This window comes from Lepidochelys olivacea (assembly GCF_965140295.1).
Source record: "Lepidochelys olivacea isolate rLepOli2 genome assembly, chromosome: 7".
NCBI lineage: Eukaryota > Metazoa > Chordata > Testudines > Cheloniidae > Lepidochelys > Lepidochelys olivacea.
Genome location: NC_140417.1, coordinates 109198229 through 109224964, shown reverse-complemented (window position 1 = coordinate 109224964; position 26736 = coordinate 109198229). Strand labels below are relative to the sequence as shown.

Genomic DNA, 26736 nt, shown 5'->3' with positions numbered 1-26736 from the left:
CTTTCGGCCCCTGGCTCTGCCCCCGCGCCCCCCGGAGAGCGCAGCAGGCGGGTCCGGGGTGGCGGCCAGCGCTGAGGGGCGGCTTTGGCCGCGCATTAACAACAACGACGGTGCCCGGGGGTGACTCAGGCGGGCTCTCTCCGCCCAGCCGCCGCAACCAAGTTGTGCTCGACACAACCAGAAGTTTCCAGCCGAGCCGGCCAGTTGCGCCGTCTCTCCACCTCTTTCTCCTCCCCCAGTTCAGCTCCTCCTCCGCCTGGCCCCTTTGCAGCTATTTCCAGACACTTCCAGCCCCTTCGCTGCCCCCTCCCTCCGCCCATTGATTGATAAAGGTGCCGGCCTGGCCGGCTTCCCCGCCTGACGCCACAGCGCACTGCACGGCGGCCGCTGCGGGAGCCGGAGCATGAGCGCCGCCGCTCACTCGCCCGTGGGGCAGATGGAGGGCAGCGCCGAGCGAGAGCCCCTGCCGCCGGGCTGGGAGGTGAAGATCGACCCGCAGACCGGCTGGCCCTTCTTTGTGGATCACAACAGCCGCACCACCACCTGGAGCGACCCGCGGCTGCTGGCGGAGCCGCACAAGGTGCCCGCTGGGGAGCCACGGGGGGGCGGCGGGAGGGCTCCGCGCCGGGAACTTTGTAGTGAAGGGCCCGGAGCTCGTCCTCTGCGCAGCGCCGGGCACGGCAGGGGGCAGAGCAGAGCCCCGGGGGGGGGGGGTGCGTGAAGGGACGGGCTTCTGAGCCCCCCCTCGGTACATGGTCATTGTGGGGGGAACCCCCCCTCGGTACATGTCAATTGCGGGGGGGGACAGCCTCCCCCCCGGTACATGGAAAATGGGGTGGGGGGAGGCGTAGCCGGGCCTCCCCTCGATACATGGTAAAGGGAGGGGGGCAACAGGCCCTCCCCTCAGTACATGGCAAATTCGGGGAGGGGGAGCAGCCGTCCCTCCTCTCCCTACATGGCAAATGTGGCGGGGGGTCGGCCAGCTGGCCCTCTTCTGGGTACATGCTAATTTCCAGGGGGAGATCGAGGGTCAGTGGCAGAGCCGCCTGCCCTCTCCTCAGTACATGGTAGTGCGGGGGGGGGGGGTGAGGGGCAGTGGCAGGGCCATCTGCCCTCTTCTCTCCTCAGTACATGGCAATGTAGTGAGGCCAGGAGCTGCCTTTTGTCTCTGACGCACTGCAGTCCTTTTTTTGTGCATTAAATCATTTGATACCTTAGCCCTGTAATGTTTATTTAAAGGTGGTTAAGTCCACTCAGCTTGTCTGGGGAGACACAAACTCTGATTTATTTTTCAGATGTGTATAGTTTAAACAATGGACATCACTAAAAAAAAACCTTCCTCGTCAAGGTTTTTTTTTTCCTGACTAACTGTCTCAGTAATTTTGCTCTCTGGTTTGGTTTTGTTTTAAAGTATGCTTATGGGAAACCCATCTCTCACTCCAAATATGTCCATGTAAAGAGAAGTAGCTGAGAGGTAGAGAGTAGTCATGATTTTTCTAGGTGCCTTCATAAATGGATCTTTAAAGTAAACCTGTCTTAGTTTAAAGAAATGCTGAATTTATAGTGTCCCTACATTTAATCAAAATTAGTGTTTTTTGTTAGATTTAGGCAATAACCAGGAGAGAAGGAGCTGGAAACTCCCTAGATGAACTAGGAAGTTTTTTTAGAACCTAGTGGAAAATAAGAGTTTATTGGCAGATGTTTGTTTACTTTGTTTTAAGTGCTGGTATGCTAAACTTTGTCCCTGCCTTTATTTTTGAAACCATATTACTGATGGTCATAAAGCATTACTGTCATAGGACTAACACAGGGACCAATTCTGCTATCTTTACACCCTGAGTTCCCGGCCTACATAGAAGAGGGCTGTACAGAACTCTGCAGCACATCAGAGGAAAGAAAGCTCCCAATAAAATATGGAAGGTGCTGTTCAGGCCAGTGCTGAAAGAAGTTTGGGTGAGCTCTATGTTTCTGTATATTGGACTGGTAGTCTGAACACCTGATTGCTTCAGCTGCGAGGGAAGGTTCCTGACACTTTAGAAATCAGCCAAAACTTCCAACTGTTGCCTTAAAAATGATGCAGTGCTGGTGGTCTGAGGCTTGTAAAGGTAGCAGGTTATTGTAGAGCTCCAAAGTAGTTAGATCATCAGGACAACATTCAGTTCAAACTAATCCTGTAGATAACTATTGTTTCACCATTTTATAAGCACACTGGAAGGACTTAGGGCCTGTTAGTGGACAGTATTGTTGTCTGTGTTGATATATAAGCAGAAGCCTACTGTAACAACATTTATTTGTTTTTGAATTATGTTTGAAATACTGTAAAATAGACAATTCTGTAGAGGTCTGGAGTGCATTTTTATAAATCAGCCCATGCAAAGTGATTTTTTTTTTTTTTTTGACTAATGATGACAACCATTTTTTGTGCAATTCTGACACTTGTAACCTTATTCATTAGTGTAAATATTGGAGCTTCAAACACTAAATGTAACAGGGAATACTTTTTTAAATTCCTCAGTTTTAGAATGATGATTGAATAAAATTTGTTATTACTCATTTTGTGAATGCAGGTCACTCAGAGTACAAGCAATACAGTACATAAGGGAAGCCAGAGGGACTGATTTTTCTTCACACTGGTGTGAATCAGGAGTAACTCCACAGAAGTCAATTGAACTACATGGGTATAGAACCAGTGTGAAAGGAGATTTTCTGTATTTAATCCAGATTTTACAAAACAGTTTTTTCATTTCTATTTTCATTTTTGTAAATGTTCTTCTCAAATGCTTTGATAGGCACTGTTTAACTTAATGACAAAGTAAATTATGTAATTTTGGTGCTATGGTGAAGATCTCAGAAAAATATAAATCGGTCAGTATTAAATAAACACTATATAAACAGCTTTAGTTCATCTTCAGACAGATTGTCTGCATAGTGTAATGGGGTCCCAGACAGCATTGACACTACTATAAACAAATAATAAATATTGATCGGTGTTTTAGGTAACCATAACACTTTCTTGAAGAATAAAGAGTGCAATTTTTGAATTACCTCTGTTATAAATTTGCCATCTCTTGGGAAATTAACAAATGTCTCCTCTAATTTGTTTAAGATAAAAAGTCAGATTTAAGCAGCTTTTGATAATCATCTGAAAACAGGAAAATTTTGAATTATGGTGGATCAGAGTTCTTCCTTTGTGATTGAAACAAAATAAATTCCAGCCTGATCTGATGTGAAATCTGTAGTAATGGAAAGTAACTCCTTTCCTGTCAGGTTTTAGGGATTATTTTACAAATCCGTTTGGAAGTAGTTTGAAGGGAAAATGTACACGCTTCTATATAAAAACAAGAAACAATTGCACCTACCTTTGAAGAGATATTATGAAATAAATTTTCCTAATAGGAAAACTTGGAAAATACTCTCAAAAACAGGCATTTATATGAACAGCTTATCAAGATAAAGGTTAGTGCTTCCTGAGAAGGAAAGGAAAATTGTTGATTTAATGCTCTATTCTGTTACTGACATCAGACACAAACTCCAGTTGATTTCACTACCAGTTTTGCATGAATGGCCTGCTAGGGCCTTTAGAGTTTGGGCCTGAATTTAGAATCACCTATTCAAATTAGGGAGCAGATTCTGGCACCTTCACTCTGGTTTAAGTAGCATTATATTTCACTAGTAGTCCTATTGACTTCACTGGAACTATTTGTGGAGTAAGGTCATAAAGGTTTTAAATTCTGGCCCTCGAGATATTGTGTGTCCCCCTAAATAAGAATTCTGAGCTGTCAAATTTTGCTACTTAATTGGCATACTTTAACAAACAGAACAAAAAATTAATCTCTGGCTTCACATTCAACTGTAAATACAAAAATATTTCTGAAGGGGCATTCATTATGACGCTTGTGTTAATGAATGACGGAGATCAGATTTTGTATGCAGTCAAAAGGAGGAAAACTTTCAAACAGCTTCCTTGTTTTCTCACTCCTGTACCTAGTACAACTCAAACAGAAGAGGAAGTTTTTGTTTTGATCTCAAGGATGAGCTGAGGAGTAGAAGAACTAAAATTTTCATTCTTTACCCTGCTACACTTGGATAGTTCAAAAGAGACCAAATGTTTTCTGAGATTTCAGTAATGCCCTGTTCTTTTGGAAAGCTCATAAATGCAGCTAGTGAAACCACTGACGGTGGACCACCCTGGTATTGGTGCTAAAACACCAGTTTCAAATTATCTACATCCTCTTGGTAATTCATCCTTTTGAGTGACCTGTGCAGTGAAATTAACTTACAAGGACTACAGCAGTGAAATGAAACGCAAAGTGAGAAGTCATTTTCTAGCTAACTGAATAATAACTTTTGTGAGACCATTAGTGATAATGAAGCCCCCTTATTTCGGTCATGTTGGGCATGATTCTCCTTTCATTTATTCTGGTTTTACACTGGTGTTACTTCATTGATTTCAATGGTATACTAGACCTATTATCCCTTAAACCCCTAATCCAAGCCCCGTTTAAGTCAATGGAACCAGGCCCTCAATTACCAGTTAACTGTGGAGTACAATACATAGCAGCAACCACGTGAAGATGTTCTGGTTATTTTTTGTTATTTACTGTTGCCCACTTCCCCCACATATATGAAGAGCAGACACAATACGTTTATGCAGTTTATTAGGTTTTGTGGGAGGAGTGGTGGTTGTAGGTAAGTCTCTCAACTTTAACAGTTTATGGCCCAGTTATTTGTATGGAATGAAATGGAATGTCAGAATGGATTTACGGACATTGTCCGGAGATTAAGGAGTGTAAAATCTCCAACTAGACTGAAGTGAACAGAAATAATGTTTTTGGTAATGACTGAAAAGCATTTAGAGTATGAAGGCAAGTTCTTTAATAGTTATTTTCTCCCAGGATACGAACTACTAATTTATTGAATGACTTGCTGGCACTTTCAATACTGTGGACCACATAACTTATTACATTTCTATTAGAGAAGTGTTTTCCAGCAAATACCATTGCTTTTCCTTTAGTTTCTTTGTTAATAACCATCTTCCCTTGGGCATGTATGCCATTTGTTTTCCTGAGTAATTAATGTCATAACTCAGCATGGCTTTTGCCAAGATTATTTGAAATGGTGGGTCAGTCTACTAAGTTGTTCAGTGGGAGCCCCCGAACTTTTGAAAATGGAAATGGACCAAATTTAGCTAGGGAGGATGGTTTCAGGGAAGGGCTTGAATGGTTTCAGGAAAGGGAACACATCGACAAGGCTTAAATAAGTGTTAACTAATGTCCCACTCATATGTATTCTTTTTACATGGACTACTCCCCTTTGATGTTTATTCTAACTAAAGATGGGTCACAGGTGTTAACTGCAGAGAGAGATTCACTGAATAGATGTGATGGTCATCAATGGCTCAGAGGCATAGTAGGTTGGGGATCTTAGTTGTGAATCCCTAGACTCCTCATAGATCATAGAATATCAGGGTTGGAAGGGACGGGACCTCAGGAGGTCATCTAGTCCAGCCCCCTGCTCAAAGCAGGACCAATCCCCAACTAAATCATCAGCCAGGGCTTTGTCAAGTCTGACCTTAAAAACTTCTAAGGAAGGAGATTCCACCACCTCCCTAGGTAACGCATTCCAGTGTTTCGCCACCCTCCTTGTGAAAAAGTTTTTCCTAATATCCAACCTAAACCTCCCTCACTGCAACTTGAGACCATTACTCCTCGTTCTGTCATCTGCTACCACCGAGAATAGTCTAGATCCATCCTCTTTGGAACCCCCCTTTAGGTAGCTGAAAGCAGCTATCAAATCCCCCCTCATTCTTCTCTTCCGCAGACTAAACAATCCCAGTTCCCTCAGCCTCTCCTCATAAGTCATGTGTTCCAGTCCCCTAATCATTTTTGTTGCTCTCCACTGGATGTCTTCCAATTTTTCCACATCCTTCTTGTAGTGTGGGGCCCAAAACTGAACACTGTACTCCAGATGAGGCCTCACCAGTGTCGAATAGAGGGGAACGATCAAGTCCCTTGATCTGCTGGCAATGCCCCTACTTATACATCCCAAAATGCCCTTGGCCTTCTTGGCAACAATGGCACACTGTTGACTCATATCCAGCTTTTCGTCCACTGTAACTCCTAGGTCCTTTTCTCCAGAACTGCTGCCTAGCCATTTGGTCCCTAGTCTGTAGCGGTGCATGGGATTCTTCGGTCCTAAGTGCAGGACTCTGCACTTGTCCTTGTTGAACCTCATCAGATTTCTTTTGGCCCAATCCTCTAATTTGTCTAGGTCCCTCTGTATCCTATCCCTACCCTCTGGCGTATCTACCTCTCCTCCCAGTTTAGTGTCATCTGCAAAGTTGCTGAGGGTGCAATCCACACCATCCTCCAGATCATTTATGAAGATATTGAACAAAACCGGCCCCAGGACCGACCCTTGGGGCACTCCACTTGATACCGGCTGCCAACTAGACATTGAGCCATTGGTCACTACCTTTTGAGCCCGACAATCTAGCCAGCTTTCTGTCCACCTTATAGTCCATTCATCCAGCCCATACTTCTTTAACTTGCTGGCAAGAATACTGTGGGAGACAGTGTCAAAAGCTTTGCTAAAGTCAAGGAACAGCACGTCCACTGCTTTCCCCTCATCCACAGAACCAGTTATCTCGTCATAGAAGGCAATTAGATTAGTCAGGCATGACTTTCCCTTGGTGAATCCATGCTGACTGTTCCTGATCACTTTCCTCTCCTCTAAGTGCTTCAGAATTGATTCCTTGAGGACCTGCTCCATGATTTTTCCAGGGACTGAGGTGAGGCTGACTGGCCTGTAGTTCCCAGGATCTTCCTTCTTCCCTTTTTTAAATTTGGGCACTACATTAGCCTTTTTCCAGTTGTCCGGGACCTCCCCCGATCGCCACGAGTTTTCAAAGATAATCCTGTCGCATTGAATGGCATCTGCCATGAAAGTAACACTTCTGAAAGCGGCCCTTCTAGCAAAGATCTCACATCACTGGACAATGCTGATTGCCTTGAAGTGATGCAAACAAACTGTCTGCATTGCTTAGAAAGACCGATAGGTGTATGCAACTATGCCCCAGGTGCTCGAATTTCCAAAGTCTCCCACCCCACCACTATAATTCATTTCTGACTGTATTTACATTTGTCCCTTCAATTCCTCATCAAACTCCAATCTTGGTTCACTAGACCCACACATGGGTGGTTTTTTCAAAAATGCTCAGCATTGACCTAACCCTTCTCCCATTCAAGTCAATGGTAAAATTCCCACTGACTCAAATAAGAGAAGAATTTGGCCAGTGGTAAACAGTTTTGAAAATCCCACCCACTGGTTCTGCTTCTCTGTTACCTTGCACCTCATACCATCTCTTACTCCAGTCAAGGTAAGTGCACAGTGGTTGTAACATGCTACCAGATTTTATTTCGCAAACGTTTTATACTCGGTTTGCACTGGTGTGAGTGACTACACAAGGCAGTGGAGAATTAGGGCAATCAAGGTCCACAGATTCACACTTTCATGGGCATAGAAGCTGTATTTTTTTTTAACTCCCTAAATTATACATTTTGGAACTGGATTAGTCGTGATACACCCTCTTACCTACAGGTGGAGGAAAGATTTGTGCCAGTGTTCCTCCTAGTGAGGAGTCTTTAACACCTACAACTGATGCACAAACATGACTGTTCATTATGCCCATGTGATAAATAGCATTGTATTTGATTAGACAATAGTAAACCAGGTGCAGAAAAGTTTGGGCTGGAAGGGACCTTGTGAGATTAATTAGTCTATCGCCTCATGCTGAGGCAGGACCGAGTATACCTAGACCGTCCCTGACATTCCTATGTTTCTTTCAAACATAGATACCTATCGGAAATGAGTTTGTGGACTAACAGTACCATTCTTCTATGCTGTGAACTCCTCTTCACTCCTCTTCTGTGGCATCAGTACTACGTTCTTGCCCTGTTTTTACCCCAAATTATACCTCCTGATTCTGCTTCCAAAGAAAATATAAAAGTAAAAGGGGCTGCAAGCCCGAGAGGTGGCTAAAGAGAGGCTTTTTTTGCAACTGGTGCTAGGGAAATCTTATCAGTAAATAGGGTGCGGCATAAGTGTTTTTACAGTGTGGAAAAATTAATCTATGTGGATGAAATGCTATTTTAGGGAGTGATGCCAGAGGACTACCCTATGCACAATTAAATCAAGATGAGAATTCAGGCAGCAGAGATGTCCTGTGAAGTGAATGACTGATCACTTGTTCGCTATTTGCTTTCCTTTCATGAGTGGCAGCATGTTGCTGCTGCTTGAGATTCATCCCGTCTCCTATGCTCTGAGTTCATGGGACACAGCCAGTATTTGGAGCACAGAAGACAGACTGGCCACCTGCTGCTTAAGGAAAATCACGTAATGAACAGAAGTAGCTTGGTATAGCACGTTGTTATTAGGATCCTTGGCAAGATAACTCCTGTTGGCAGAGTCTTAGTAGGCTTTACTTCAAGTTTATCCCTCTTAGAGACCGTCTCTCTTTGTGGATGTCATTGTTTTCTCAGAACATGTTCAATTCAGCCCAACTGATGCAATCTTCATGTGGGCCAGCTTCTACTTATTGACATAAAGGGCAAGTGTCTTCATGTTTTGTGGAAGGCCAGGATGTGATAGCCTAAGAGGAATCTGCTTGGTGAGCAAGAAAATTATAGCTATAATTCATAAAACAAGATTAGGTCATAGTACAGCCAAGTTGTGACTTTACAGCTAGAAGCATGGATCTCTGCTTTTGAACTACATAGAACTTACCCGTGGTTAGATTCTTTCCTTGCTTTTTTGGTCCACATCAGCATATTGTCACTATCCATCAGATAGAGTATGCATTAATGGAATATTTGCAAGGTATATATTAACTACTTTGGTTAACAGAAAAGCAAACCATAAGCCTTATTTGCCTGCATATGTGAAAGGCATGAAATAAAACCCCAGCATTAAACAAATAAAACATCAAAAGCAAGCAGCCTGTTGTACAAATAATGATGTGACAGATTAGATGCCTTATTAAGACAAATTCATGAGACTAAATATGTTCATGAGTTATCCTATCTTTCTTCAGTCATTAGTTAATGATGCCTCACTCAATATATATGAACACTGACTGTAAGTGAGTGAGAGAATATGAATATGAAAATCCTGAGTAGGTGAACTTTTGAATTACAGCAGTAGAAGCAGTATGGTCCAGTGGACTGAGCACTGGACTGGGACCTAGGAGATGGTAATTCTGCCCTTAAGTGGCTATATGACCTTGGTGAAGTCAACTAACCTCTGCCCCTCTTACCCACCTTTTGTAAAATGCTTTGAGAACTATGAATAAAAAGCACTTTGTAAGCACTTATTATTAATCCATGAAAACATAGCATCGCTGAGGGAACTGGTTAGATTAAAACTTTTAATTAATATTTTTAAGTAAATTACTGTTGACCAGTGGTGCCTAAACTTTTCCTTCATGGGGGCTGACCCAGGCCCCACTGCACCCGTTAGGGTGGCGCACCCCACAGTTTGGGAACCACTGGTATAGGCAGTCTGGGGTGTGCTGATTTTTACTTTTAATAAAGCCTCTTAATACTGATTAGTTAGCTAGCTAGATCAATTGTTATACATTTTTTGGGGGGGGGGGGATATTGGTTTGGCTGTAACTGAATTCCAAGAGGGCAAGCAGTCAGAATTTTTTGAGTTGCAGACACTTTTGGTTTCCTATAAAGTAAAAAATATTCTCATGTAAATGGAACTGGTGCATCCTTCTTAGTTCAGAAATATGAGCTACTATTATACTATCCTATAATGACACTTCTGTTTGAAAGTGGAATAGATATATGTGCAAAGAATACTACGTTACTAAAATGTCTCAATCAATTTTGGCAGGCACTTTTCCGTTTATTTTATGTTGGTCTCCTGACCTGTGGGACTCCTTGCTCCCTGAAAACATGGGACCAGATCCTGCAACTCTCACTCATGTGAAATAGAGCTTAATCCTGCCTTCATGGACTTCAGTGGGTGCAGAGTCAAATCCATAGCCTCCCTGAAGCTAGTGGCAAGGGTTACCAGAGTGAATTCAAGTTCTGCAACGTAACTTAAAACTTCCTCCTTTGGTGACCCTATAAGAGAAATCCCAAGGGTTTCTGTGAATGTTCATATAACACAGGCACATACAGTACGTACATTTGCCCTTAGTGCCTATCTGTTTCGATCTCTCTGTAAGAGCTATGGAAAAGCTAAGTATTATAATTAATATGTAAATCTTAGAAAGTCTCCCTTCTTTGGGTAGTGTAATTATACTGAACACAGCTTAATAAAATGTTACTGGCCACGTGTTCTGCAAGAAGCAAAAATGTTGCTTTTCAACTTTTTTCCTGTAGATCCTTGTAGTATTGTATATTTTGGAGTTCAGTCCTACTCTTCTTACTCATGCAAATTGTCTCCAATTTAAGAGACCTGCTGTAATGATGTGCATTCTAGTTTGCATCTAGCATGTTCTGGAAAATTTCAACATCTGTTGATAGAACAATATGGAAGAGTTAGAAGTGACTGAAAGCTCAGGCATGACCTCAGGATTTGACTAATTATAATAATTTTGGCCTCTGAAGAATGCCTGAGCAATCAGCTCGATGTGTTGGCCTTACCTCATCCTCCACACCAGGATGAGAATGCTAGTGTGCACAGGCTGTCGTCATAAGGATTCCTTCCCTTTCATCATGCCCTGCTTGCTGAGGGAACTCATTTAAAAGCTGTGAGTAAGGTTGAGAATCTTGATGTCCCTCCTCATCTGAAGCCAAGAGTAGGCTGTGGTGCCATGAAGCATTTGTGCTGGCTGCACTTTTGTTTGTCCTGGTGATGACCTCACAACAGCAGCATATGCCCTCTTCGCCAAGAGGGGTGATCATTGAAATGGCCCTTTAGCAGAGCTACGAGCACTGTGCATCTCTTTCACTTGCAGCTTGTTTGAAATGCAGCCACGCATTTTCCTCCCTGATTCGTGCAAGCATAATATGATCCGATTGCTCACTGTTCTTTAATGTGGTTGCCTATAAAGTGGTGGACTGGCTTTAAATTGCCACTGTTGATTTTAAAGCCATTTATGATGTAGGCTATATTTAAAACCTCTGAACAACTTTCTGAAGGGTTTCTGCATTCACATTCCACCTGCTTTTCAGGTCCCTCCCATCACATATAAGAGAACAGATGATCAGGTTTATCCTATGCCTTTAAGACCACTGTTGGACCTTACTTTTAACCTTCCCTTTTATTAATTTATCTTGGACTCCTCTATTTTTAGTTCTGAGATTTTTTCTTTTTAATTATAATGTTAGTTTTTTTAAAGTACTAAATGTTAATCTGCCCATCCATGACTGGGGATGGGGACTTTATCAATATTATTATGATTAAAAAATATTCGCATACTCTGTGGCACATTTTATCTTTGTAGCAGCAAGATGAGAGAGAGATTCCTTTTAGTCCATTATGCAGCACTGGTGCATAGGACTTGGATTTCTGCTTGCTTTATTTGAATTAGGATGGTCATCGACTAAGTTTTTAATCTCATTGTATTTTGTTTTAAACATTTCTTTTTATACCTGTGTCTTGAGTATGGACTCTGGCCTGTGTAAACATCTGTGTTCAGACATTGTTTATTGTAAGGCAAATAGCACATAAGAACTGAATATAAAAAGTACTGGTAAACATGACTTCTTCCTAAGCTGAACCCTGAGACTGAACATTCTTTAGAGGGGTTCCCATGTTCTCACCTTCATGGTACTACAGTGAAAATTCTGTGGTTGCTAATTCCCCTTCTCTTCCCCCATCCCAGTATCCTAGCTGTGATGTCATTCTTTTTATGTGCTAGAAGATTCCTGTGTGTGAGATGAGAAACTTCAGCCTTTTGTGCATAGCACTGTGAATTACACTTTCAGAAGATCCTTTTTGACCTAAAAACCCAATTATTGAAATCTCTGTTCTTTTAAGATATGCATTTACTATGATTTTGAACAATAATTAAGGATATGATTCTGTCATGGATTCCGTGACTTTCTGGGACCTCCGTGACTTCTTTTGAGGAAGCCCCAGGGCGGCCAGAACTGCTGACCAGCAGTCAGCCCCCAGGCCTGCTGGAGCAGCGATCCTGGAGTGGCTGGAGTTGGGTCAGCCCCCCTGGGGCTGGAACAGCTGCAAGCTCCAGCAGCACTCTGTTTGTCTCCTCTTCTCCCCCCCTCCCCCCACCAGGGTATTTTTAGTAAAGTCAGGGACAGGTCATGGGCTTCTGTGAATTTTTGTTTATTGCCCGCTACCTGTCCCTGACTTACTAAAAATACCCATGACAGAATCTAACCTTAACCGTAATAAAAGGCCAACTGTGCAATGGAACCAAAATCAGTTTGCAGTGATTTAATTTTAAAAAGCCTGTGCTCTTTCTGGGATAGTGTCTTGACTCCCTCTGGATAGATTTTAAAGATGTTTTTTACATACTTAGATTTATTTTTATGCTTAAGGACTTCTCTTTTCACTAGGAAAACCATTTATTTCTAGAGATTCTGAATTAGAGGAATAATCAAGAATCTGATGAATTTCACATTATCATTTAGATCTCATCTTATTTCAGTCTATGCTAAGGCCCAAACATCAATGAGAGAACAGAATTGGACCTAAAAGTAAGTAGTTCGGGGCAGATTGTTCTATCAGCAGACTGAGGTCATGAAAATTCAGAGTTCTGTGCTGGGTGACTCTGCAGCATCATTGTTCCCTTCCCCATGCTGCACAAAAGCTTTTCTGTAGAGATGACCTAGAGATCCAGGTTATCAGGTGTGGAGGGGACAGATGTCAACAAATCATTTCACCTCTCACCCTCCCCTCTACCAACCCTGCAGTAAATCCTTCCCCCCCCCCCCCCGTTAATATTATTAAAGGCTATGAAATTGTCACTTAGCATGAATTCAGGGGGCATCAGAGAGAGGACAGGAGAGTCCACAGTAGCCTACTTTCAATGAAGCTTTGCTACTATTGGGCCATTACAGGCAGAAAGACAGGGCAGGGGCTGAAACTTCAACACTGATGGTCCTTAGATTCATTCTTAATAAATATAAAAGAAAACAGCAGCTGTGAAAGGAATCAATGCAAACAGATTTTGGGTCCATTGTCTATCTGGGGTGAAATCCAGGCTCTGCTGAAGTCAATGACAGAACTCCTATTGACTACAGCAGCACCATGATGGACGTTATGGCCACTGAAAATCTAGAAAGGGTATCTCATCCGTCTCTTCAAAGTGCCTTTTCCAACTGAATTTACATGGAAAGATCTTGCGTAAAGGACTAAGGTTTAAAATTCTCCTCCATTACTCTGGATGTGAGATTGCACTTGCACTCATAGACCCTGAATGGAGGACCAAAACTTGACATATTGTAAGGGCTGATCTGCAGTTACGATTTTACCAGCACAGATATTTTGGTAAGGAGTGTGATTTTGTTGTTGTTGTTTTTGTTTACAAACATAGTTATGCTTATTTTGCTTCACCAAACCACAATAAACTATGCTGGTATAAGCATTTTTATACCAGTAGAGCTGCATCTACACTAGTGGTTTTTTTTTTTTTTTTCCTCCTCCATTTTAAGGATGCCAGCTTAGTTAAAGCAGCAAACTTAAGCATAGACAAGGCCTTATTAACCCAAGGCCATGCTAAGCTACTGAATTAGCTGGTTGCTGGTATCACAAACCATGCAAAGAGGTTTCAGAAGACCACCGGGAAAAGGAAGTTATTTTTTTAATGTAAATCCATGTTTATTTTTATATGAAAAGAAATTGTTAACTATATTTGCATCAGGAACAATAGCTTCAGACCAAAATCAGCCACCTGTATTGTAAATGATCTTCCAGTATTTCTAGTTAGTTCAAGAAAAGACATCATTTACAGTTTACTTCTACTTCAGTGCTTAAAAAAAGAAATTATTTACATGCTCCTGCTGTTTGTTGACAATGCTAGTTTAAAATTTTATAGCAATGTGTGTATCCTTTGCTGCTGAGAATTACTACCATTTAAAAATCACAAATCAGTAATAAGGTTTTAAAATGCTTTGTGTAACCAGTTTTAAAAAAAAATAAAATTAATGCATTCAATTTGATGATTTCTAGATGTTGTACAAATGTTAAGCCTCCTAACACCCCCGAGACAGGAAATTGTTTTATAGACGGGGAAACTTATAAAGGATAAAGGGAAGTGACTTTGTGAGACACAAATCAGTGGCAGTTGGAAAACAAGTTACATCAATAGGATTGTGATTGCAGCTAGTTACATAGATTTCTTAGTGATGCATCATACATCACATTTGACTTTATTATTATCCAAGGTGCAGTTGCAAGGGCAAGTCAGAAGCATGGGGGAGATGAGGAGTGGGGAGGTGATGAAATAATAGGGATAAAATGAGGGAGGGGGAAGAGCAGCTGGACTAAAGAGGAGATGCTGCCACTGTGTCACTGTAGCACTTCAGTGTAGACGCTCCCTATGCTGATGGGAGGGTCGTTTCTCACATCAGTGTAGGTAATCCAGCTTCCTAAAGGTGGTAGCTAGCTCAATGGAAGAATTCTTCCTTTGACCAATCACTATCTAAGGTGAGGATTAGGTCAGCATAGTTACGAGTCTCGGGCATGTGGATTTTTCATACCCTTGAGAGATGTAGCTATGCAATGGAAGTTTCCAGTGTGGACCAACCCAGTGTTACCGACTAGTAAATTTAAATTAGTATGAATTAAATGCTAAAAAGAATAATCAGGATTATAAAAAATAGTTGTAATTGGATGACCTTCCTTATATTTGTGATTTATGTAATTCACAATTCATGCTACTTCTGGAGGCAGAGGGGGACAGAGAATTTTGTTGCTTTAGTGGGAGGTGCTCAGATGCTACAGTGATGAAGGCCATATAAACACCTTCATAGACAGATACATACATGTAGAAAGACAAATACTTAGCTACAGTTTTTATAATTGACCATGAAGAGAATTTGAGTACAGAGACTAACTATATTTGTAATTTTCCACAGGATGTATTTATACTTATTTACAGCTGTAAGTATAATGACAGATTACAGAAGTACAGTTCATGCTGTTCTGTTTAAGGTGGTGTCAATGTTTCCATTATAAACCCTATTTTCAGGATTTATAAGCGTGCTATAAAATTTCACTCCAGGCAAATCTTGGCATTTAAAAAAAACCCCACACAAACACGCCTCTCAGCCTCTTTGTTGTTGGGCTAGTTGTTTTACATTTCCAACCAGGGTCTGAGCTGTGGAGGCAGGATTTGTCAGATAGCTTTGAGATGGTTCACAAATTTAGGCAGTCTAAAGCGCCTGAAAATAAAACAACAAGGAGTCCAGTGGCACCTTGAAGACTAACCGATTTATTTGAGCATAAGCTTTCGTGGGTAAAAACCACCAGACTACTTGTTTTTGTGGATACAGACTAACACGCCTACCCCCTGATACTTGAAAATAAAATGTGTAGGGCCCTAACATGATCATATAGGATGAGATAAATCATATGGAGTGTGGTTATGATAGAAGAAACCTTCACAAGGATTCACCTCATTCCGGATTGCTCTGTTGTGGGTTGGAATTGAGGTTGCAAGGCCCACCCTCAAACCTAGCAGGCTTCTGAGATTCCAAGGAAGATTTTTCCTCCGTACCGGCCCCAGCTTCCTGATAAGGTGTCTCAATTAGGGACTGCCCTGCCATAGATATTCCATGGGAAAGATCCAATACAGCTTCAGGAGGCATCTTGTTTGGGGTCCTCCTGGCTCACCCAGGCTCTAAGCTCTCCATAGCACTGATCTTATACCCTGTGGGTCATCTTCTACAAGGTCCACAGGAGGAAAGGACAATACCACAGAGGTGGACAGATCGCCCCTTCCACACTAGTGTGGGGAAATCTGCACATGAGTCATCCCAGCTGGGTAGTATAATTCAGGCAGACATATCTAGCTACCCATAGATCTCTATCTATGGCAGCGTTTCTCAAACTGTGGCTCAGGACCCCAAAGTGGGTCACGACCCCATTAAAATGGGGTCCCCAGGGCTGGCTTAGACTTACTGGGGTACAGGGCTGAAGCTGAAGCCTGAGTCCTACTGTCTGGGGCCAAAGCTGAAGCCCGGGATCAAAGCCACGCCCAAGGGCTTCAGCCCTGGATGGTGGAGCTCAGGTTACAGGCTCCTTGCCTAGGGCTGAAGCCCTTGGGCTTTGCCACCCCTGTCCTGGGCGGGTGGGGGGGCTCAGGTTTCAGTCCCCCCTCCCAGGGTCACGTACTAATTTTTGTTGTCAGAAGGGGGTGACGGTGCAATGAAGCTTGAGAACCCCTCCTCTATAGAAAGGAATTTTCTTCAGAAGGATTGTGTGGAGCAGCTGTTGCAAATCAGGCATGGAATCTAATGACTCAGCCTAATCAGCAAGGTGTTTCTTCCGAGCACTGAATCATCTATTTTCCTGACTGCTAGGCAGCATGGTTGGCTTCACTCACTTGGCAGAAATTCTGCTTTGCACATGGTTTCAGTTGCCACTTGCTGACTGTTCTTGATTTTTCAGGTAAACTCAGTTTGCCAACATAAGTGTGTGTCCCTCCAGTGCCTAGAGGGGAATTACTGCCAGTAGCGCTAAAAACATACTGGGTTGATCTAGATTTATATTTGCAGGGGTAAATCCATTGATACAGCAGGGAGGGTAAATTGGTGAAGAGGACCTAGTTGTTTGTACTAAGCTCCAGCAGCCCCAAGACCATCCATATGCAGGTGCTGATTCTTCTCTTGCATCTATTAAATCTGAAATAATAAATAGTTACACTAATATAAAACCTTTTCGAGATAGAATCAAACCCATAGTCTTTAATTGTATGCTAACCTAAAATTATTTTTCTCTGAAAACTTTTTGGGCCCAGTTTTCCTTTCTGACTTCAGTGGAGTTTCTCTTAATTTACACCAGTGAAAAAAAATTCAGGCTCTCTGACTCGAGCCCCTTCCCTCCTGGAAGCACTTCATATATGTGGTCCCATTAACTTTGTTAAAACAAATATAATTTATTCTCTGCAATTTTATAGCTTGCTGAGTTTCTTCAGTACTCTTTGTTTTAAGGAGACACTGGCATATGGGAGGCTCACTCAGTATCTAATTAGAAAATAATTAATTTTCATTTAGTGAATTGGTCTGCTTACATATGACCGTGCTACATAACTAAGTAATTTTTCTGATTACAACAACACTTAATACTACAATAGAAATGTTAGAAATCCTATTATGTCCTCTTATTAAACTCTCCCTTTACTGAATAATGACATTACCGTCTTGTGTAGTAGAGTGCTTGTTATATGATCTTACTCAAATACATCTGGAACTTGGCCCTTAGGAGGGCCTCAAAATAGAATGACAGTTGCAGGAAGAACTTTATTAGAGGACTTATGAGGGATCTTGGTACAAACCTCTTCCGTCTTATGCAGAGTATTAGTATAAGCATAATCCAGCACCATAAATACTTATCTTTCATTAGCTTTGTTAGATTTCCTTTTGGTATCCTCCCTTTACTACTCTAGTCTTTTGTTATTCTCCCCTTAGCAGCTATTACAGCTGAATCACATTTAGCTGAAAGCAGATACATTTTTCAGTATCCAGCATCAAGAATACTCTTTTAATAGCCAGTGGAAAGAACAATACTGACAAACATTGCTTTTCTGATCATCTCCTGTTTTCTTGAGAATTGCTTTGTCTACAAATGGCCTTGATTCTAAAAGGTGCTGAGGGATCTCTTTCTGATCTCGCACTGTTGTAAATCAGACACATCTCCACTGAAGTCAGTGGAGTTACACTAGTATAAAGCTTCTGTGTGTCAGATCAGAATTACAATCATGAAATGTGAAACATTTGGATATGTTTAAGCTGAAAGTTGCTGTTTATGAGAAGTGAAAACTTTAAAAATATCCCTAGACAAATAATTTGTTCATCTTTTTTCCCTGCTGCCCACAATTCTGAATGATTAGCAGCTGTAGTTATCCTCTGCATTAGAATGTGATACCAGTTGCTCATGCAAAGTAATTTAATTAGAAATAAAGGAAGTTTTAAAGTTCTGACATACAGTTCTTTCATTACTTTAAAGATGGAGGTTTAAGGTTACTTGTTCTTATGAGTTGCATTGGTCCTAACTTCTAAACTTTTCCCATGTGGTGTTTTTAATTTTTAGGAGGGCCAGTCATCAGCAAATGGTCCTTCTCAGGATACTCCAAGGCAGCCACAAGTAAGAGAAGGAAGCTTGGGATACCCTCAACTTCGTGCTGGCTACATCCCTATTCCAGTTATCCATGAAGGTGCTGAGAACAGACAGCAGCATCCGTATTACTCCGTTCATCAACCTGGCATGCAACGATACAAAGCAGAAACTGTTCCCACCACAAAGCGGGCACAGTCACCTTTAAGGGGGGCTTACACCCACTCAGAATCCCCTGCTAGAGGACCAGCTGAAGCTGCTCAGACAGATAAACAATGTGGACAGACAACAGCAGCTGCAACAGCCCAAACTCCAGCCTCACATGGGCCTGAGGTAACTTGACAGTAGTGCAGGGGTGTGTTTTGGATTACTCTCCAACATTTGTGACCTAAAATGGCATTACAGCGGATTTATCCCTCAAAAGTCCAAAATTACCATAGAATTACATTTCCCCCAAATACTTTTGAAGTATTAATACAAACACAAAAATGTACTTTTTAATGATTCTACTAAGTCACTTCATTGTAAATGTTTACATTTTCTCTAGCATCACAGTGTCTCACTCACAAATGACTGTGCAGAAAGAATTGCACATAGATTGATTCTGTCTCTTGTCTCAGAAACAGAGGCACGTAGAGCCCGATTCTCCTCTCACACTGGTTGACTTAATGGAGTTATTCCTGATTTGCACCAATGTAAATGAGAGCAGAACTGAGCTTACGGTGTCCTGTGACATAACTATGAAACAATGTAAGTGCAAAAGCTAAAAATAAAACAAACCTGACAAAAAATAAAGGCTGTTAATAAATGAGACCATTTTAGAATCCACCAAACTGAACTATTTGCAGCTGAATATTTTTAAAGTGCATATTCTTTTTAAATGTATGTCATTTGAATTCGTTTAAAGCTTTTTTTAAAAGATTAACTGAAAAATAATTTTTCTGCCTATGCCCTTTACTAATTTGTTACTATATATTCATAATCAAAGATTTTTCATAAAAAAGATTCTGCTTGCTTTGTATCTCAGAAGTACCAGGACTTGGTTTCCTATTTTCTTTGGAGAGTTGGAGTTGAGATAATATCCTCATAACAGACTGAACCCTGAGCTTGAGTTTTCCCAGCCCTGAGTTGAATGGGGAGTGAATGTTGAATTTGAGCCATATTACATCTTTTAACTGAGTTTGTACTCAAATAGTGGCAGGATTCACTCTAAATATGATTGGCCCATACACCACATGATTTTAAAATTCTGCTAGCCACTATCTCGGCTAACAGTGTTTTGTCCGTGAAGCCCAGGGAGGCACAAGATAGAAGAATGAACCACCTACTGGGTTTTGGGGTTTTTTTGTTTGTTTGTTCAGTATGGCCAGAACCCCTAAGCCATATTTGTGTAACCACTTTGGCCAGTCCTTTTTCCTCACAGTACGTTGTGCAAAAGGACTTCCAAAAGTATATTGCCCCTGTAATGTTGATGCCACTCTATGTGCATGTCTTCCAAGCAGTATCCCTTACTGAAGCACTTTGGGTCAGCTGTCCAGATTCTCAGAATTCCTTGATACAAACGGTAGCTGGTAGGGATACACAAAAACAGTGTGGCCACAAACTAAAGTGTGTTACCTGTAACGAGAGAACTGCAGCTGTGCCTTTAAGTGTGATGTAGCCAAGGTCTTATTTTCCCAAAATATCCAGCTAGTGCAGCTCTACCGATAGTACCAATGGTGGAAGCACTGGTGTAGACAAGGTGCCACCAGCATTTTAACTGTTCTGTTACTTAAACTCATTCTGAGCAGCGTTCAGACAACCGTGGATTAAAATGCTAAAACCACATTAGTATTGCTACCACCAGTGGAGTTACACCCCTGGGAAATTAAAGTCATTCTAGCATTCGCACCCCTATCCTAACAAGATACAAAACCACAGGAAGAAGTCCTAGTGTGGCAAAGGCAACATTGTTTATGTGACTGTGGGGGTTCTTTTTCCCCCTTTTGTTTGCTTAACTTTTTGCCCCACATCCAACCAGTTTAAACAAGAACAAAGTTTCAGAAAGAGTCTGATTAAATGTCCCCTCCCTCCTCAGGGAATGTTGCAGCTCAGGTTTCACCTGTTACAGTGATGCTTTCTCACTAGTTCTGCAGTTGTCCCGCAGGTCCCCTAGCAAAACCCGGGAAACCAAATCCTGATGTGCAAACAGATTCCACCACTACTCCTGTGTCTCTCCCCCTTTTTGGGGCGTGGGGGAGAAACAAATGTTGAGGCTGCCTGACAACATATTAATAAAATAAAAATGTGAAACAGTTAACACTAATTAATAATCTTGTTTTTACAGCAACCTCAGTCTCCTACAACTTCTGACTCACAGTCAGTTTCCCATCAGTCATCAGGTAGACCCGGTGCAGGAAGCCACCAGGTCCGTCGAGGTTATATTCCAATTCCTGTGATCCATGAGGAAAAAGGCCTTGGGCAACCACCACAAATATATCATCAGGCACAGAAGACACACTATCCTGCACAGCAAAGTGATTATCATGTCCACCAACCAGTGTATCACAAAATTCAAGCTGATGAGCGGGAGCCCAAACCAGCACGAGAGCAGTCCCCATTCAGAATGTCTCAGAAGGGTTCGTCAAGTCGTGAAAGTTCACCAGCCAGAGTTACCACTCAGATACAATCCCCAGTTCCCATCAGAGTACAGACAGTTGTGGACAGACCCCAGGTATGCAGGAAGATCAGAAAAATCTGATTTTTCTATAGTAATTGTGCTTTGTGTTAATAAAGTTAAAGATCTGGATTATACTAATAAGCTCATAGAATTTCACAAACATAATGCCAGCATTAGATCCTCAGATCATGTAAATCCAGTATACACCAGCTGAGGACCTGGCCTTCAGTATTGTTGTTGACAGTGCCACCATGTTACTGAGGCACTATATTCTCATCAAAGCTAGCATTTCACGCAATAGGGTGCTAAAATTCTCATTCTCAAATGGGAAACTGTCAAAATTAGAGATTAAATAAAGAAGAAAAATTCAGGGATACTCTAAATCAATTCTGATTAAAACCCAGAACCTGATTCTCTTTTCACTTGCACCCTATGTAAATCTCAGTCAGTGGTGTAAGGGACATATACACTAGCGGAGAATCAGGCCCATGGGCTTTATAGTTACAATGCAACTTTGTCTCATTTATCATTGATTACAGCAGCAAATCCAGAAAGTAACTATTATTTATCATGATGAAAGGGGATTGGTAAAATCTACTCTACAGTCTGTTTCTACATACTGTACTTTCTCACTAAACTTGATTCATTCAGGGACAATGTGTACAATTCTGCAATTTGTTCAAGACCGTGAATTTCCATCATACAGACAGTAATTTTCTACAATGTAGTCCCGTGTATAGTATTCTAGACAAATTCTAAAATACAATACTATTTAGTGCTTGTCATCCAAAAGATTTTACAACATCTTACATTCACTAATTAAGAATCACAGCTTTAGTCAAGTGGGTATTATAATATCCATTTTACAGATAGGTAAACTCACATAGCAAGACACAGGACTAGAAACTAGGAGTGCTGACCAAGATTAGCACTTACTAGACTACAGTGCTTTTTACGTGCCTTTTCTGAAGTATAGTCACATGAGAGTCAGAGTGGTGTCTGATTTAGTGAAGGGGGGGACTATATTTTGATTAGATGCATTTACTGAAAAGAGCTGTATTTGTTTGATTTACAGTCAGCCATTCTGGAACAGTACTTGGGGGTCAAATTCTGCCCTCAGATACAGTTGCTCACAATATCTGAATATAGAATTAGGCCACTTGTACAGATCTGAATATAATTAAGCTTCTTACAGAGGCCACAAAGCAAGGATATTTAGAGTTGATATGACTTCAGCATTAAACAAAGATTGACGTATTCTCGGATTTCCATCACTTAAATCTGTAAGATAACTCTAAACCTCTCAAAGGTGCGCTTTTCCCATTGAAGTCAAAGGGAACAGAATTAAGTCAACCCTCAGCCCTTTTGAAAATCCCACCTAGAACATGAACAAAATAGTTAAAGGGGGTTGGGGGAAGCAAAATCCAGAATTAATGACGTGCTAAGTTTCACTGCTTGCTTTTTTTTTATTTATTTTTTTAAGGGCCAAACCTTAAGGCACTTAATTAGATTTTATCCAGTCTTTACTCAGGCAAAAATACTCTCTTCGGTGCATATCAGCTCTGAAAATTGGCCCATTTACTTAGGTACCCTACATCAATATTTAAACACCTAACTTTAGGAACCTATATCCAAAATAATTAGTCTAAGTGACTTTCCCAATGCCACACCATGAATCAGTGAAGGAAATGGGAAAAGAACTCTGGCTCTCGTGACCCCCAATCTTGTGTCCAGACCACAAAGCCTTGCTACCTTTGGTTTTTATGGCAATACATTGTAATTTGTTTTGATGCCCTTTTGTCTCATTCTGACAATTCGGTGACTTTCCACTTTTCTGCAGCAGCTGCACCAGGCAGGCACCGGCTACTGCTGGGGCAGTCTCGGGCCATTGCACCCCCACCAACAGAAGTTGGGCCTGGGAGGGGGCCAGGGTTTGGGGCATTGGATGGGGTGAGGCAGACTCTGGGTGGCGCCTACCTGGGGGGCTCCCCAGAAGCAGTGACATCCCCCTCACTCAGCTGCTAGGCAGAGACATGGCCAGGCAGCTCTGCGTGCTGCCTCTGCCCAGAGCACTGGCTTCACAGCTCCCATTGGCTGGGAACCACAGCCAATGGGAGCTGCAGGGGCAGTGCCTGCAGGTGGAGGCAATGTGCAGAGCTGCCTGGTGATGCCTCCGCCTAGGAGCTGAGTGAGGGGGGATGTCACCGCTTCTGGGGAGCCCCCCAGGTAAGCACCACCCAGAGCCTGCCTCACATCGTCCTGTACCCTAGCCCCCTCCCACACCCAAACTCTGCTGCTGCTGGGGTGGGGATGCGCGGACACAGGTAGGGAGCCTGCCAGCCCCACCAACCCACCCCTCCACCAGCACGGGTCCTGAGGTGCGCGCAGCTACCCTATCTGCCCTTCCCCAGCACCTGCAGGGCCCCTGGGCAGTGCCCTCCAAGTTTTAGTCATGGGTATTTTTAATAAAAGTCTGAGACAGGTCACAGTCCATAAATTTTTGTTTACTGCCCATGACGTGTCCGTGATTTTTACTCAAAATACCCATGACTAAAACATAGCCTTAATTATAGTATATGAGCTTACTTATTTGTTGCAGCTGAGATCCACCATATTACTTCCTGCCCTTGGCGCATCCCCCCCAGGCCCAATGCTGAGTTGAGATTAGGGGGTAGATGCAGGGACCAGATCTTGCAGAATGGATAAGGGGTCTCTGTGCTGGCCCATTGCAGTCCATGTCTGGTCCCACTGCATCTCCTGAATGAAGCAAAGGGGATGGATCTCAGTAGGAGAACAAATCTCCCAATAAAAAGACCAAGTTAAAGCTAATAAGATTTGGAAATAGTCTTAGGTCGGTAATGGCAGTGTTTGCAAATCTGGATTTTACCAGTGCTAGTTGTCTATTAAGAAGTTGGTGTTAATACTAATATTTTTAAGCAGCATCTTTCAATTAAGCCTCAGTATGATGGAAAAGATTTGAGACCTAGATTTTTCCAAAGGGACTAGTGATGTTTAGGTGCCTGAGTTTTTTGGATACCTGACCTGAGACAGCACATTCTGAAAATCAGGCCTGTTTAAGGTGTCTCAAATTGAGCAGCCAAAATCACTAGTCACTTTTTTGAAAATCTTTTGACCTGAAAATTGTATTTTTTGTTTACAAATGAAGTAGCATTGTTTTCATGTCTCAGAATAATAAACTTTCCTCCTTCAGGTTTCTCTGCAACAAATCCCACCCCAAGAAACACTACATGAAAGCATACCTGAAAACAAGGCAAGCCCATCAGGAACTGAGATGCCTTCATCTTATATCCCAATTCAAGTCATTCACAAAGAACCAGATTCTAAACCACCACCACAGAAACCTCCGCCCACTGCAGAAAAGGTTGATGAAAAGGTTGATAAAACAATTCCCTGTCCTGCTAAAAGTGCACATCCAGAGGAGAGGCTTGCTTCTGAAGAAACTTCACCACAGAAGATGATGGATGTGGAAGAGACACAGAAACATCCTGGTGTCTTGAAAGTGGAAGCAATTCTAGAGAATGTTCAAATGCTTGAACAGGCAGTTGATTCTTTCAAAGGCAAGAAAAATGACAAAAAATACTTGATGATTGAAGAGTATTTGACCAAAGAGTTGCTAGCCCTAGATTCAGTGGACCCCGAGGGTCGTGCAGATGTGCGCCAGGCCAGGAGAGATGGTGTAAGGAAGGTTCAGAATATTTTGGAAAGACTTGAACAGAAAGCAGAAGACGTCCCAGAGGTAGTTCATGTTTATGGACTTCAGTCAACCTTGATGGAGAATAATAAGCCACCACAGGAAATCATGGAGATTGATCCTGTGGCGGACAAAACCAGGAAAGATACAAGTAATGAAGGTGCCAAAGAGGAAACCAAAATGGAAACACATCAACCTGAAACTAAGGAAGAAGTATTTACCAATCTTGCCAGCACAACAAACACAGTTAATAACCCAACTGAACCATAGCCACATGTTGAACTTTAAAGCTCTCAGACTTTATAACTAGAAATGTGTTAAGTGAATTTTAAGTTGCATGCATTTCAGAAGCTTTTCATCCATTGGTTTTTAAATCAACATAGCAGCTTGGGACACACACACTTGCGGGGGGGAGAGGCTATAAAGAAAATGATGCATTTATCCTGTATTCTTACACTTTATAAAGAGACATGTTTCAAGAACGAGTCTTGTTCTTAAGATACTTTCGTGCCAGCTGGATGCAAAAAATGCCTCTGGGTTAACATTGATACGTGTTGTATTTTAATGTTTCTTCTGCAGGTAATTTTTGTAAAATCAAAGCCTTGCCTCACCAGAATACCAAACCCTTCTACAAATGTAGCCACTCTAGCAAGAATATTTTATTTTTAATGTTCACAAATGGGCACTTTAAGTAAAGATGCATAGAAAGTGTGTAAGAAATTGTAGAGCTATTTATATGTGTGAAAGACTTCAGTGCTATATTTTAAAAGGGAAATAAAATAATATAGAAATCTGACTTAGTCTTTTGGTTTATAAACTAGAAAGCTGAGTATTTGCATTCTAAAAATAGATATTTTTAATATCCTATTCTGGTTTAGATAATGTCTGCTTACACCTGCTTTCTGATGAGGGCAATGACTTGCCTTTGCCCAACTCCCTCTTTCAGCTGTGTTTTATCAGCTGTCTGCACTTTTTGTTGTATGGAGACTTTATATTTGCTGCTTGACCTGCTGGTATTAACAGAGTTAGTCCTTTTAGGGTATTTTTATATGAAATCTTGCCAAAGCAAATCATGTCACTAACTGTATAGTTGACTCAAGTTCACTGTCATTCCACGCACTGTATTCACATCCAGTTTCTATAACAGCAAATCAATGGGATCAACAAAAACCCATCTTCTGTTCAGTGAGTTTATTTCAGGGCCAGCTGCACACATTGTATCTGGCAAAACAATACAATGCAATCACTTTTCCAAGCAATCTGCTTTCCTGTATAATTTAAACAATGGGCCTAATTATTCTTTCAGTTACAACCATGTAAATCAGAAGTAAATCTACTAAAGGCAGCAGAGCCCGACCACTGCAAGTGAGAAGATTCAGGCCCAATGGGTTTTCAGCTATTTGTTCTTTCAAATTATAAAATGGACAAGAAAAATATTTTTTTATAAGCTAACATTTTGTATTTATAATGTGGGAGACCCTCATCTAGTGTAAATGATGAACGTGAAATCAGTTGATCCAAGTTGGAAGGGGATTAGATTGGAAGTTAAGATTGTGTCATAAATTAAACGGATTTTAAATCTTGGTTATGAAAGACTTGTAGCCATTAAGAATTTGGAGTTGTCATTACATAATTTATTCCAACAGAATAATATAGCCTGCAAATTGCAGTAAACAGGTCTCTTAAAAAAATCAAAACTAAAGTCTATGATCTGTCTACTGACTTTTTAATCTATAGGCAGATTGTTGATGTTTGCCTTAGTTTCATTTTGATAATCAACCCCACCACATAAATATGCACAACAATTTGTAACCAGTTGGCTATTCTTAGCTTTATGACGAGCACTGTAGTCATTCTGGTAAAAGAGGTGCAAATTAAATTAATCTGCCTGCATAATTCTTGCAGGAACTCACTTCAGTGGCACATCCTCCTGCAAGATTACATCTCTGAGGAGACATACCTCTGACATCATAAAACACAAATACTTTAAATCAGGGATGCTTCTAGCAAATCAACTATAAACGAGCTTCTAGTTAGACTCCCCTTTTTTCTTTCCCCTCAGTGGGACATTAAAAAAATCTTGATATTAAATGTCATTGATTAGCTG

The 26736-nt window shown here is 41.5% G+C and overlaps 1 protein-coding gene across 1 annotated transcript; it reads left to right on the top strand.

The window, feature by feature from the left end:
- Positions 1-318: 318 nt before the first annotated feature.
- Positions 319-25425, top strand: BAG3 (BAG cochaperone 3). Its single transcript, XM_084633631.1, has 4 exons — positions 319-580; positions 18235-18591; positions 20585-20971; positions 24129-25425. The coding sequence occupies exons 1-4, from the start codon at positions 404-406 to the stop codon at positions 24897-24899; spliced, it is 1692 nt and encodes a 563-aa protein (XP_084489757.1). The 5' UTR covers positions 319-403; the 3' UTR covers positions 24900-25425.
- The last annotated feature ends 1311 nt before the right edge of the window (positions 25426-26736 follow it).

What these genes read in the sequence shown, in the direction of transcription:
- BAG3 (XM_084633631.1), top strand. Translation starts at nt 404, where the DNA reads ATGAGCGCCGCCGCTCACTCGCCCGTGGGGCAGATGGAGGGCAGCGCC. An exon ending in TGCTGGCGGAGCCGCACAAG is followed by an intron (nt 581 to 18,234) that starts GTGCCCGCTGGG and finishes TTTAATTTTTAG; the next exon opens with GAGGGCCAGTCATCAGCAAA. An exon ending in CAGTTGTGGACAGACCCCAG is followed by an intron (nt 20,972 to 24,128) that starts GTATGCAGGAAG and finishes TTCCTCCTTCAG; the next exon opens with GTTTCTCTGCAACAAATCCC.